Below are 12,661 nucleotides of genomic sequence, written 5' to 3'. Positions count from 1 at the left end.
CGGAACGAATTAATGCGACATTTCGCGGAAAAGTCACGAGTAATACACAAAGTATTACAACAGCGACAACTTATACGCATGACATATATATTTTCACAAACACCCCTTTATGTGCATTTATCAGCCAGTATTGATGGATTCATTCGCTGACAGTTTTAGTAAACTCTTCGTAGTTCAGCCAGTTGTTGGGTTTTTACCGTAGACTGTTTTTTACTGGGTCACCGGGTTCAGCTATGGACCCAAAACACAAAAGACTGCTCCGATCTCAGCGGCTTTTTCTGGCCGAGGAGCTTTTAGTGGACGACATGATCATGCAGTATTTATACCAGGAGGAGATCTTAACGGAGAGTCATTTAGAGGAGATTCAGGCCGAGCCGTCTAATAAGAAAAAAACCTTAAGGCTGCTGGATGTTCTGCCCACGCGAGGCTCGCGCGCCTTCCTTCACTTCATTCGCGCGCTAGAGAAAGACTTTCCCTGGATCAAAGACAAACTGCTGCGACTGTGTGAAGAAGACCACGAGTCTCCTCCTCCTCTGTCCTTCGCAGGTGAGTCCTGCGTGGGTAAAAAAAAAACCCGGCTATCGTCCTGACAGCTTCTTTTCGGGCTAAACTCTTTTATTGCAATAATAAATAAATAACATATGCAAAAGCGAGCCCAATTGCCCTGCGTGAACTCATATGTCACCACAAAACGAAACTGAATGATAATGTAAAAATGCATGGAAGTCTTGTGTGAGGTTTAGGAAACAGAAAACATCTAAATTAAACCAGGTACTCTTTTATATGGCTCAAACTGTTTTCACTTTCTGCATTTGGAAACTTTCAGAGAAGAATAGTTTTTTTCTGCATGGCTTATAAGCTTGGTATTACTATACGGATCCCCATAACATAGAAAACACCAGACACACACATGCACACAAGCACAAACATTGTTAACATAAGTGTGGGAGTGGCTATTTGTAACCTGTTTTTATTGTGCAATGCTTATTTTTTTCTCTATTGCAGTTCTATTGCAAATTGGTATTTGTTATCACGTAATTTTATTATCGTAACCATAAACACATTAATTTGTAGTTTTGTAGTTTTACCGTATAGTCTACCGCACTTTACTACCTTCTAGTTGTTTATCTACACTGTAGCTTTTAATGAAGTCTCACACATTCATAGAATAGCTTTTATTACTTATATATTTTTTTTAAAATAAGGTGGATACGTAAATCTACACAATTTAGATGAATGTCTCCAGGCAGGCTTGTCTCATATGCGTGAGAGAATAGATGGGATATATAAAATATAAACATATTAATTTACATATTCATATGAAATAAAACAGAATGGATATTAATATTGCTACGGTTGTACCGTATACCTTACAGTAAAAATTTAAAAATAATAATATACAAATAAAATAAAAACATGGATAACATAACACATCACTAGCTAAAACAAAATTGTATTTTACAACTTTCTTCTAATGCACTATTTTTAGTTTTGTAAATGAACTTTGTATTTGGTTTGGTGCGCAGCTCTATCCTTGGCTTTTTATAACATTTCGATGCGTTTCTCTCCCCTCGTATTCCCTCTCAGTTTCACCTGATGTCTGTCTCATAACGAAACACTTCACTTTTTAATTGAGATGAAGTTATGAAAGCTGGAGGTCAAGCTACTGCATCTCCCGTTTCTGACCGGAGGGTTAAATAACAAGCGCTTTAATTGCCCTTCCTCTAATCCCTAACACTAAACCCACTGTTACTAATTCCAGCAGAGAACCTACAGCAAATGCATTTAAAGCGTAGCAAATTTCCATATGATTTAAAAACTAATGCGTATTTACAGTCCGTGAAATGCCGGTCTGGTTTAATACGTTTCTTAAAAACGAAGGAATTCTCCGCGTGCGCCACTTTCTTTCCTGCTTTCCGTTGTTTCCCGTGGGAGAACAGAACACCCAGTAACAACCACTTTCTAGTCCGTCAAACGAACCCCAGAACACCTTTGAAAAAACCCCACAACCCCTTCCCTCCTAGAAAAACAAGACGTAAAAAGAAAAACAGAAGGAGAGCGAAGTATAAAAAGAAAAAAGAAAAAAAAAAGAGCTGAAGTTGTGTTTTGAGTCTCTCAAGGCCAGGCCGGCTTGGTCCGCTGCCCTGGTTTTCCATGAAAGCTGCATTAATTCCTGGCACTAGCGCTGCGGCCCAGCACTCTCGCCGAGCATCCTCCTTTCTAGGAAAAATATAATCAAAGCCGTTTGTTGGCCGCTCTCCCTCTCCCTCCTGTCTCCAGTTACTGAGCTGAAGATTTTATTGACTTACTGTGGTTCGGATGGTAATAAATTGGGGGATGGGGTGGGGTTCGAGAGAAAGCATGAAAGAAACGGAGGGAGGGAAAAAAAAAAGAAAGAAGAAGAAGAAGCGTGCTCGCGAATTTCTTGGAAGTCGAGGACGAGCGCTACCCTGAGCAAGCGTTCTTCACACTTAAGTACTCGCTTTAATTTTTAAGCCCTTCTTAGCTTAATAGGTTGGAGTCGTCAGGGGCCGTTCAGGGACACGGGCGCTCGCAGGGCTTTGTTCTTCCTTTCCCGCTTTTATTGTCATCCGCTGCTCGTATTATTAATATTCATGTCACTATGAATTTGGATCTTGACACTGGTGATGTCACTCTGTTGGCATGGGAACATGTTTTTCATTCAACTCTCCATTCATTCTCCATCGCCGTGACAGGCTCCGAATCTGCAGTGTCACGGACACATTAATAAATGAGACGCATGTTCTCGTTGGATTCAGCAAAGCGCCGTCCTTATGATCTTATTACCTACTTTTCGGTCGGGCGGGGACACAGTATCCTCGTTTTTTTTTAAATCCATTTGCGCGTCCATTTGCATGTTTATTTCCGAGATGCTCGCTTTAAGGAAAATTATGCAAACGCTTCCTTGAGCCTTCACTCGCGGGTTCTGGGAATTATCGTACCTCATGCCGTAAGGTTTTGAATTTTAAGTTGTTTACGAGCCTAAATGTTCTGAGGCAGGCCTCTAGACAAATTTATCGCAACTGGCTCCCATTATAGCAGAAGTTAGCATGCTCGGTGACTGCTTGTTAGTGCAGTTGTGAGTCATTCTGGGAGATTTCTTTTCCAGACTGGATTGTGCGAGACATTGATCAGACAAAAGGCCTGTGTTTTGTAGTCGTTTTGTACTTTACTTTGCCAGTTTTAGCCAAAGAACTGTCAAAAACTGAAATTAAGGGTAACCCTTTATTATGGTGACTAATTCTCACTGTAAACTAGTTGATTATTAGCATGCCTATTATTAATATATTGACTATTTATTATTATTATTATTATTATTATTATGCAAATTCTGCAAGATCATATTCTGCATCCCTAATCCTACCCAATACCTAAGCGTATTAAACGCATGTAGTTTTTCAACTTGTTCATTGTTTTCTTTTAGCGTGGTTTTTGCGTTTCCTATCCGAGCAGAATGTCTAGGAAGTGAACAAGCACTGCTCTACACGATCAGTAACATGTGTCCACCAGACTGCTACCATGACTGTACGACTGTAGTATCTTGTTATTTTCACAGCTGCATTTGCGTGTGTCTTATATCTTCAGGTCAATCCCTTACGTTGTTAGTCACCCTCTGTAATACCTAGCAGCTGCGGATTCATATCAAGAGCTTTTACACCGTTCTCTATGTGTTTACTTTTACAGTGTATGCCAATGTCGCCCACAAAGGCTATAAAAAAAAGCTTGAGAACTAAAGCAGATATCCAGCCCTTAATATTATCTGAAGGCATATGGCATACATATGGTAAAACGTTCAAGTACAATCCTGTCCGTGCAGCACAGAATTCAGTTTTTTGTGTGCTCTATAGCTGCTGGACTGTATAGTGCAGCCAAAATGAAAAATGTGTAGTTGTATGTCTATTTTTGAAGAATTAAAGGTTTAGTTCACCCCAAAAAAAGACCTTTTGTTATGAAATTTCGAGAACTTTTTCGTCCCTGCAGACAGCAGTGTAGCAAAGACATTGTTAAAATAGACATCAGTGGTTCAGCTGTAATTTTTTGCAGCTAAGAGACAAATTTTAAAAAACAACTATCCACAACTTCAGTGCACGTTCACGACAGTACCGTGACGCACAGAGAGTGACATGGAAGCGTCCAAAAAGTTGTTACTTTTGTGCACAAAAAGTATTCGGTTAAACCACTGATGTCACATGGACCATTTTAACAATGTCCTAACTACATTTCTGGACCTTAAAAGCGTTGTTTGTGTAGCTGCAAGGTCAGAAAGCTCTCGGAGTTCATCAGAAATATTTTCATTTGTTTTCTGAAGATAATCTCTTAAGGTCTTACTGCTTTGGAACGAAACTGGGGGGTGAGAAATTAAGGACAATTGAACTTTTTGGGTGAACTATCCCTTTAAGAGATTCTGAGTTCATAGCGGGCAGGTAATGTTAAACTCCAAACAGGCCCAAAAAAAAGCCCTGAATGGTTCCAACTCCTAACTCCTGATATACACTAACACAGTTCCTAACTTTTATTTTTAATTTTTTTTTTTTAAGAAATATCTTACGATCACCGACGTTGCATTCATTTGAATACAAATACTGCAAAAACAGTGTAAAAAAAGCAGTTTTCTCTTTGAATGAATTTAATATTTAATTTATTCTTGGGAAGCCACAAGAATAAGTCCAGTGTTATATTATCTTTCAGAAATCCGTGTAATATTTATATAATATTGAACCAATATAACTTTATTAATTAAACGTATCCCCGCAGAATAAAATGCTTAATTTCTAATTTCTTATATATAAAGCTGCATCATTCCAGGACGTAATAACAGTGAAGTCATCGTAACACGTGGGGCCGACCTCTAAGCAAAAATCCATTCAGCGAGTGGGCCATTATTTTCGCGAAACATGCTTAACCGAACGTTTGAAGCGTACAAAACGTGTACGCTAGGTAATTAATAATAGCGAGCAAGAATGTTCCTAGTAACAATCACATTAGTGTGGGCTAAGCCAAACTCTTCTCCTCATGTGACTTGCCGCCTCTCTGCCTCGCCCACGGACGAATGCAGGAAGGCACTTTTAATAATTTGCTTTTGAAACAAGGCAGCGCGGTGCCGTTCGCTTGGTTTTGTTGTAACACCGCGTTGACTCTCCTCCTCCGTTCCCTCCACCCGTCTCTAGTACAGTCTGATTTCCAGGAACGTTGGCTTGAGGCGAGTCTTCCTGTCAGAATGTGGAAGCGGGCTGCAGCGCTCGGCCGTTCCAGCTGGACGCCGCACATTAGACCGACTATTTGATGCGCTGCATCTGTTAAGAATGTTTTGTATCGACGAACAGAGATGACACTCTCGCGCTGGTGCAGTTTGGAGATGATTGGGAGGTTTATCGAGATCAGATGTCGAGAGTCGGCGGCCCGTTTAGCCACACAAGATCGCTTTTTGCTCACGCGCCCAAAGCCAAGGCTTACACATGGGGTCTGTTAAAGACAATTAACAGGTCTTAGATTTACGCTCCATTAGAACATTTCATAACACAAAACCATCTGTCTCAAGTTGCTTGTCTAGGCATATCGACAAGAGAGTGAGTTTGTGTCTGGATGCATTGCTGACATTCTGATTTATGTGGAGCTGGATTAATGACTTCAACTGATTGTGTCAGTCATCAGAAAAAAAAATAATTGCTGGCAAAGTCACTTCACATTTGTACTTCCCCCTGCTCATGTTTCTGCTGAGATATACAGTGCAAAACGCGATGCAATGTATTAGAAATGGCAAAGTTTACCCAAGAAAAGCTGTTTTTTTTGTGGAAGGGATAATATCACTGAAAACTAATTTTGTCAGGCCAGAGCCGACCAGACACATACATTTCTTTTTTTAAATTATTGTAATATTTTTAGTATATAGAATAGTAATAATGCTACAAAATATAATGTTCTATATAAATAAAATTAATTATATATAAAAAGTATATAAATGTGTAAAATGTATATACATATGCACATGTACATATGTGTGTGTGTTAATTTTATAAATTAATTTTATGTAATAATAGTATTTTTGTTTTATATACATAGTTATACACACTAAAATTATGTACTTTTAAAATTAAACATTGACATTAGAAATAACTTAATATTATTTAATGCACATTGATAGCTTTGTGTCAGTTTGTATACTTTCCACACAAGATGTATTTTCCTGCATGAACTTAATTATTCATTCCATTCTTTTTTTTCTTTAGATGTACAAACATAAGCCGCATATTTTCGACCGGACATTCCCACTAGAAAGAGGTGTATTCTTATCTTTCAGTCTGCAGCATTTTCAGTTTCCAACTGGAATCCCTTCCTCTGGGCAGCAGATCTGTGGTCATAAGGAATGAGACGGAACATCTGATGTCTGATACAAAACGGAATGTCCTGAAATCACGTTTAAATCAAATGTAGAAAAGTCTAAAACAAGGTCTAAAAAGTACATTTTAAAAAATTGTGCTTCTATTTCATTTGTGGTTGATTTGTACCTGTATCAAGCCTAAACGTCCTCAGTGAACCCTCCTTTGCTGCCTCCATCTCTCCTCAAGAGGAAACGGGAACATTAATGTCACATTGTGATGGTGTCCTGCAGGTTTATGTGAGGTTAGACGTGAAATTCTCCGGTTTCTATTTTATATTATGTTGATTCACACGCCTGTGACTTACCCTCTTTTTAACTTCACATAAACAAGCCCGGTCCTGTGACGTCACGCTTGTTGAAAAGCAGGGTTTATTGTGAGATTTCATGGAATTTTCCAGAGATACAACACAGCTTGCTGTTCCCTAGAGGCTGTGCGTGGGCGGCTCTCTATCACCCTGCCCAAAATTAACAAATTTACTTTTCCTAGAGAGACCGAGCGACCCGTTTTAGGAAATTCAAATTCTCACACAAATGCATGCTCGCTCACGTCCGTGTTCGTATCTCTTTTTTTGGAAAAAAAACCCCAACAACAACCCAAAACGTATTCTTAGTCCTTCAAATTTACCGCATCCCCTCTCGGGGACGTTTAATTCATTATGTAAACACTTTCCGCTGTTATACGCGAACTCACGGACACTTCTTCCAACGAAAGTGTGACGGATGGGCTGTACATATTGTACATCAGAGCTTCATGTCTCTTTAAGGCCTCTTGAGAGTAAGGTAGTGTAACTGTCCCCTCAGATCAAGGCTTCTGCATACTTCACGTTCTTAAAGTGCACAATCTGTTCCCTCCAGCAATCTGGAGTTAAGTGTCCACATGTACGCATGGAAATTGAAGCTGGAATGCTCCATCCTATAAAAAAGAAACAATTCTTAGAAAAGTTAAGCATTTCGCCGAAACCCAGGCAATGTTCTTTTCAGAGCACCCTCTCTCTCTGTTTTCGTTCTTTCTTTTCGGCACGTTGTTTTTATACATTTAGCGTTTATTTAACATATTTATTTAGTGTTCAGAATTCCAAGTGTATATAAAACCCCTTTTTACTTGACTTTTTGCATTTAAAAAAAAAATCTTTTTCAACTTTAATCGAGACTGCGCTATAACACATTTCACATAACATAACTGATTTGTGTCTAATTTTGTAAAATTTTTAAGGCTGATTCTCAAAATGTCACTCAAATGCTAATTTTTCTCGGTCACCGATACAGTGTCAGACATTTCCGTTGGCAGAATTAAATAAGCAGTGGTGATAAATATGCCTGCGAATAAATGTAGTGCAGGGGCAAACCTGCGCACGAAAGCAAACACAGAATGGGTCCTTCTAAAGTATCCCTTTACTGAATGAACTAAATGAATCAAATTATTCGCTTATTAAACCACAGTTGAAATCCGTGCAATTTTCTTGTCAGAATGAATTTTGTACTTATTTATTTTTTGTAAGTTTGCTTTGCTTTGTCTCCGACTGTCTTTTTCCCCTTTCCCTTTGTGTACCCCCACCACCATGTGCCATTAATCTGATAAAGACTTGCCACAGACATCTTATGGCTCTGCTGGATCTTTACCAGCTCACCCCTGTTTACTAAACCAGCACTCGCTGTACGAAATCCTCTTTGCGGTGTTTATTGCTGATGGTTGGGCCACCTCAACACACTAATCTTCTTTGTCTCGGGGGTCTAGAAGCTTTAAAGCTGTGAAAAACTACTGCAAAGTGTCCAAATCCGTGGCAGAGAATTACTGCACTTTTTTTTTTTTTGAGTGCTTTTCTGCTCCCGTTAAATCTGAAACGGGCAATTTCACGCCAAATATCATGAGTGTTTTTAAATGTTTCTGAACAACCCGGATTCTTATGGGAGATTATAGGAAAGAATTTATGAAATATCCATTGCAAGAATGTTAGATTCTGCTCAAATGTCCTGCCTTAGAGATAGAGAGTTGTTATTGTCGTGGCCTGGTGTGGCCGGCCCTTGTCTCTTGACGACAGAAATCAATGGACGTCCTTGATTTTGTGAAGAATTTGGGAACACTCAAAACAAACTCACAAACCGACCTTTGCTCCATTCATCCCCGCTGCTCAAATAAAACACATCTCTATTCTCTTGGGACGAAAACAATGACGTGTACACGGGAACAGAAGAAAATGAGTTCGAATTTTTTTTTTTCTTTCTTGATATAATCTGTATGTATGATTTCGAATTAAGGTAATTGATGTCTTATATATTCTTGGCTTGTAAATATGTTTTGATTTACTGACGCTTCATGTATAGAAATATATGACCTTATTATGGCTTTTTAAATAAATTTTATTCAGCTGTTCCACTCAGGTGCTGGATGCATGGAGCATGTTTAATTCAAATAAATATGCTTACATCATATAAGAGATGTATTTTTTTTTTTGTCCCCTGACCCCCACAGACGTCTGTTACTGAGGTCAGAATTACACATGCATGACTTGTCACCTCAAGCCATTTAGTGGCAACCTGGGTGCGTTATAACAGTGAGGCATATATGAATAAATCATGATGTGCAGCGTTCCCTTACATTCTTTTGCTTTTAGTGTTTATTTTCTTATTTTCCTGGAACTTCAAAGTAAAAAGCTTGATAGTTCGGATTGAGCCAAAACTATTTTAAAGACATTAGCAAAAAAGCGCACACACACACACACACACACACACACACATATATATATAGTTAGGATTAATTATGATTACATCAAAGTTTTTAAATATAATTTTTATATTGCAATATTTTCACATGTAATCTTTCATTTAATATAGAAACAACATAAAACTGTATTTTTCAAAATATATATCTATTAGAATATAACATAAAATATAATTTTTATATTTAATATAAATATTTTTTGTTTAATGGCGTCTTTTTTTTGTTTTTACGACAAATATCGCTGATATCCATTATTCTGCTGAAGCTGATTCAGTAAAATCAGCGCCTGGCGTTGAGGTGAAGTCGAAATCTCCTACAGTTCTTGTTTTGCAGTTCAAAAGCACCCTTTGTTTGAGAACAACTCTGGTCATGCTGTATGTTAGCTGTTGAATGCGAACAAAAAGGACTACACATAAAGGATATAGTAAAGAACTCTTAACAGAACCACATCGTAAAAGTGGCTCATGAACCGATCATCTCTTCTTCTTTCAAATCAAACTCCCTCCTGAAGGGCCGATATCCTTAAAGTATTTGTTGTTTGGTATAAGATGTGCTCATGTTGCTCAAATCATACGTTGCTTCTTTGTTTTCAGTTGAGTGTGGTGTTCCTGACCGCATCCTCTCGACCGTTCCGACCACGCAGCATCTGAACCGCTTAGCCGCTCGTCTCAGTTCAGAGTGGAAGTCTGTGCTGCTGGACCTGGGCCTGTCCCCTGCGGATCTGTACCGGTGCTGCGCCGACCACCCCTTCACGGTCCAGAGTCAGGTGCTCGCCGGGCTGGTGATGTGGACACAGAGGAACGGAAGAGAAGCCACAGTACAGCGGCTGCTCCAGAGCTTGCAGGCCGCAGACATCCCGCCATCTGTCCTCCAACAGGTGTTTGTGTGACATAACAAGTCGTGTTTTTCTGGACTTCATACTGCTCTAGAGCTGTTGGAAAACACATGACAGACACCAAAGGAGAAGAAACAAAGTGTCCTTTTTTTGTTCCAGGAATGTACTGAGACTCCATCATGTTGCTAATACGGCTAGAAAAATGATGAAATTAGTCATATTGTATTTTAATATATATGCCTTTTAATATTAAAACATTTGTTCTTAATTATGCTTCAGAAATGCCCTTAAATTTGTCCATTTTTGTTTGAATTGCCACAGAAATGACTTTGTATTTAAAATGTATTTTACACCTATATTGCCTTTCTACTGCCAATGAACGAAGTCAGTTTTTTCTGTATTTGTACAATTATTTCATGTTTACTGTATTGGTAAACACTGTTTCCTGTCCCAGATAACGTGTGTCCCAGATGAGGTGAGACGAGTTAAGACACTTTATGCAATCTTTATCTGAAACTATTTACCAGCTGCTTGCTGATACAAGTGACGTTGTTAGTGGGGTCATGCTTTCCATTTCTCATTCATAAACAAGCTGTTCTTCCCACTGATTCCATCCAGTAATAATACTCTGAAACGCCCACATGGGATTTACCTTCTCGGACTAGTAACCAATTCTTTTGTCCTACTTTTAAAGCACCATTTCTATGCTGTTTACGGTAACACCGTAGTATAGGGACCAATTCTCACTATTTATTAGCATGCATGCCTGTTTATTAGTGCTTATGAAGCACATAACCCTATTCTACATCTCTATAACAACTGCATTGCTAACTATTAATTAATTAACTAGGAGCAAATGAACAAGTTTACTGGGGCAAAAGTGGTGATGTTTTTTTTTTTTAAATAAAGTGTTACCCATTTCACTCGTGTGGCATTTTTTTTAAAAAAGGTAAAATGAGCTCAACTGAATGCGTAATAATAATAATATACAAGAAAATGATATTTGACACACGTTTGTTGAGATACTGTTTTCAGTATAATCTCAGGCTACTACATCTGGTCTGCTGTCTATTGTTTTTCTCTCCATCTGTCACTTGCTGTTTTTATTCAGTGCTGTTTACTCAAAGCGTAATCAATATTTACAGATCAGGTGTTTGTAATATGACACAGGTCATTTCCTAATCTCTCACTTATTAATCAGAGAGTGTTTGTGTGCGTGTGTGTGTGTGTGCGTAATACACGCCACCATTCGTAAACATTGTACGTGTCTGCCGTGATTACCGGCTCCGTCCGCTTGTTAGTGTCACGTTTTTGTTTTCAGTTCTGTCTCCCAGGTGCCACATTATGAGACTTTGAATGCTTTCCTAGAATCTTGAGCGTGAAAAAGTTTACAATGATGTATAATTGACTTATCTAGTTAAATATAAATGGCCATCAACAACCTCATTGTCCCCGAGGTGATCCAATAATGTCGTGACTAAGAAATCACAGACAACTTTTTGTTGTATTGAGCTGATGAATGTTCATCTTCTGATGAGAAACATTGATTAAGCAATCTACATACATCCCCTGTGGTGTTTTTCTTTTCAGGAATAACCGGCTATTGTCTCACTAAATGTGCGCAAGCGCTGTCTGACACTGGCCCTCTGTCCTCCGAGCTCCCTGATTCCAGGGAAGCGTTTGAAATTCAGCTTAGCATACATTTTTTTGTTCCGGTGTTTCTCAGAAATGTGCAGGGTATTGTAATCGCAGCCTTCAGTTGGGACGGTTGAATTCATACCCATAAAATGATGTGTGCGCGGTCCAGTGGTTCAGAAAATTCACGTGTGGAGCCAAAAAACGCATCAGCGCCCGTAAAAGCATCTCCTCCGCAGATAAAAATGCCTCCATGGGCTTACAGCGTGTTTGTTCTAGATTTAAAGGTGGCCGAAGGCAAAGCGTTAAAGCAGCTCTTCGGCGGGCGATATGTCTTACTCCATTGAATTATAGAGGCGGTCACCCGCCTTCCCTGAACTCTGGAGGAAATATATACTTGAGGGTTGCTGTAAATGCTGCGGCGGGCTTTTCGGCTCAGGTTGCTGTGGAAACCGGTTTTGGATGGTGTGGCATTCTATACCCTGTGGGCTCTTGATGGGTTGGTCTGCGTATATATGTTCCTGTTTTGGTTTCTGCAAATGGATGTCTGGATAGGAAGACTGAGGCGGGAATGTTTTATTTTTTATTTCTTGTTGCCGAGTTATGAGTTTAACTCATTTTGCGACACGAGCGATAATTAGATGTAATTACCAGTCGCTGATGTTTTCCTTACCTGCTGGAGCGAGATGCGTGTGTTAATCAAGGTAGTAGCTTCATGAAAGAAAATGTTGAATGTAAAATCCCTCAGAATGAAAGCAGTGAATGAAAAGTCTAGTGCATGTTAGTTAGCCTTGAGGTATATATATATATATATATATATATATATGCTTTAAGGAAGTCTATTGCTGTTTACATTTATGCATTTCGAAGATGCTTTTATCCAAAACAACTTTCGCTGCATACACATTTATTTTTTTTAATCAGTTTTTTGCTTTCCCTGGGAGTCGGACCCGTGACCTTGAGCTACAGGAAGGCCTTAGGATAATAAAACATTGTGAGATAAAGTTGGAATAAAGCCTGTATATAGACGTAGTGAAAAGTCACACTTTTGAGATATAAAGCTAGAGTTTGA

The 12,661-nt window shown here is 38.9% G+C and overlaps 1 protein-coding gene and 1 long non-coding RNA gene across 2 annotated transcripts; one reads left to right on the top strand and one right to left on the bottom strand.

Moving 5' to 3' along the window:
- Nucleotides 1-10: 10 nt before the first annotated feature.
- Nucleotides 11-10,877, top strand: cradd (CASP2 and RIPK1 domain containing adaptor with death domain). Its single transcript, XM_043237915.1, has 2 exons — nt 11-546; nt 9,713-10,877. Exons 1-2 carry the CDS (start codon nt 234-236, stop codon nt 10,006-10,008), a joined length of 609 nt encoding a protein of 202 aa, XP_043093850.1. The 5' UTR covers nt 11-233; the 3' UTR covers nt 10,009-10,877.
- Nucleotides 6,031-8,628, bottom strand: LOC122343448. The gene is made up of 3 exons (XR_006250779.1): nt 6,706-8,628; nt 6,528-6,625; nt 6,031-6,370 (listed from the first exon to the last, which is right to left on the bottom strand). It is a non-coding gene; the product is annotated as an uncharacterized LOC122343448 (long non-coding RNA).
- Nucleotides 10,878-12,661: the final 1,784 nt, after the last annotated feature.

Source organism: Puntigrus tetrazona, chromosome 4 (assembly GCF_018831695.1).
Source record: "Puntigrus tetrazona isolate hp1 chromosome 4, ASM1883169v1, whole genome shotgun sequence".
Lineage (NCBI taxonomy): Eukaryota > Metazoa > Chordata > Actinopteri > Cypriniformes > Cyprinidae > Puntigrus > Puntigrus tetrazona.
The sequence above is the reverse complement of the archived record's forward strand: the minus strand, read 5'-3'. Positions and strand labels throughout refer to the sequence as shown.

Bases quoted from the DNA above. Each gene is read 5' to 3' on its own strand.
- cradd (XM_043237915.1), top strand. From the start codon at position 234: ATGGACCCAAAACACAAAAGACTGCTCCGATCTCAGCGGCTTTTTCTG. The intron at 547-9,712 runs GTGAGTCCTGCG...CTTTGTTTTCAG, and splicing joins TCCTCCTCTGTCCTTCGCAG to TTGAGTGTGGTGTTCCTGAC.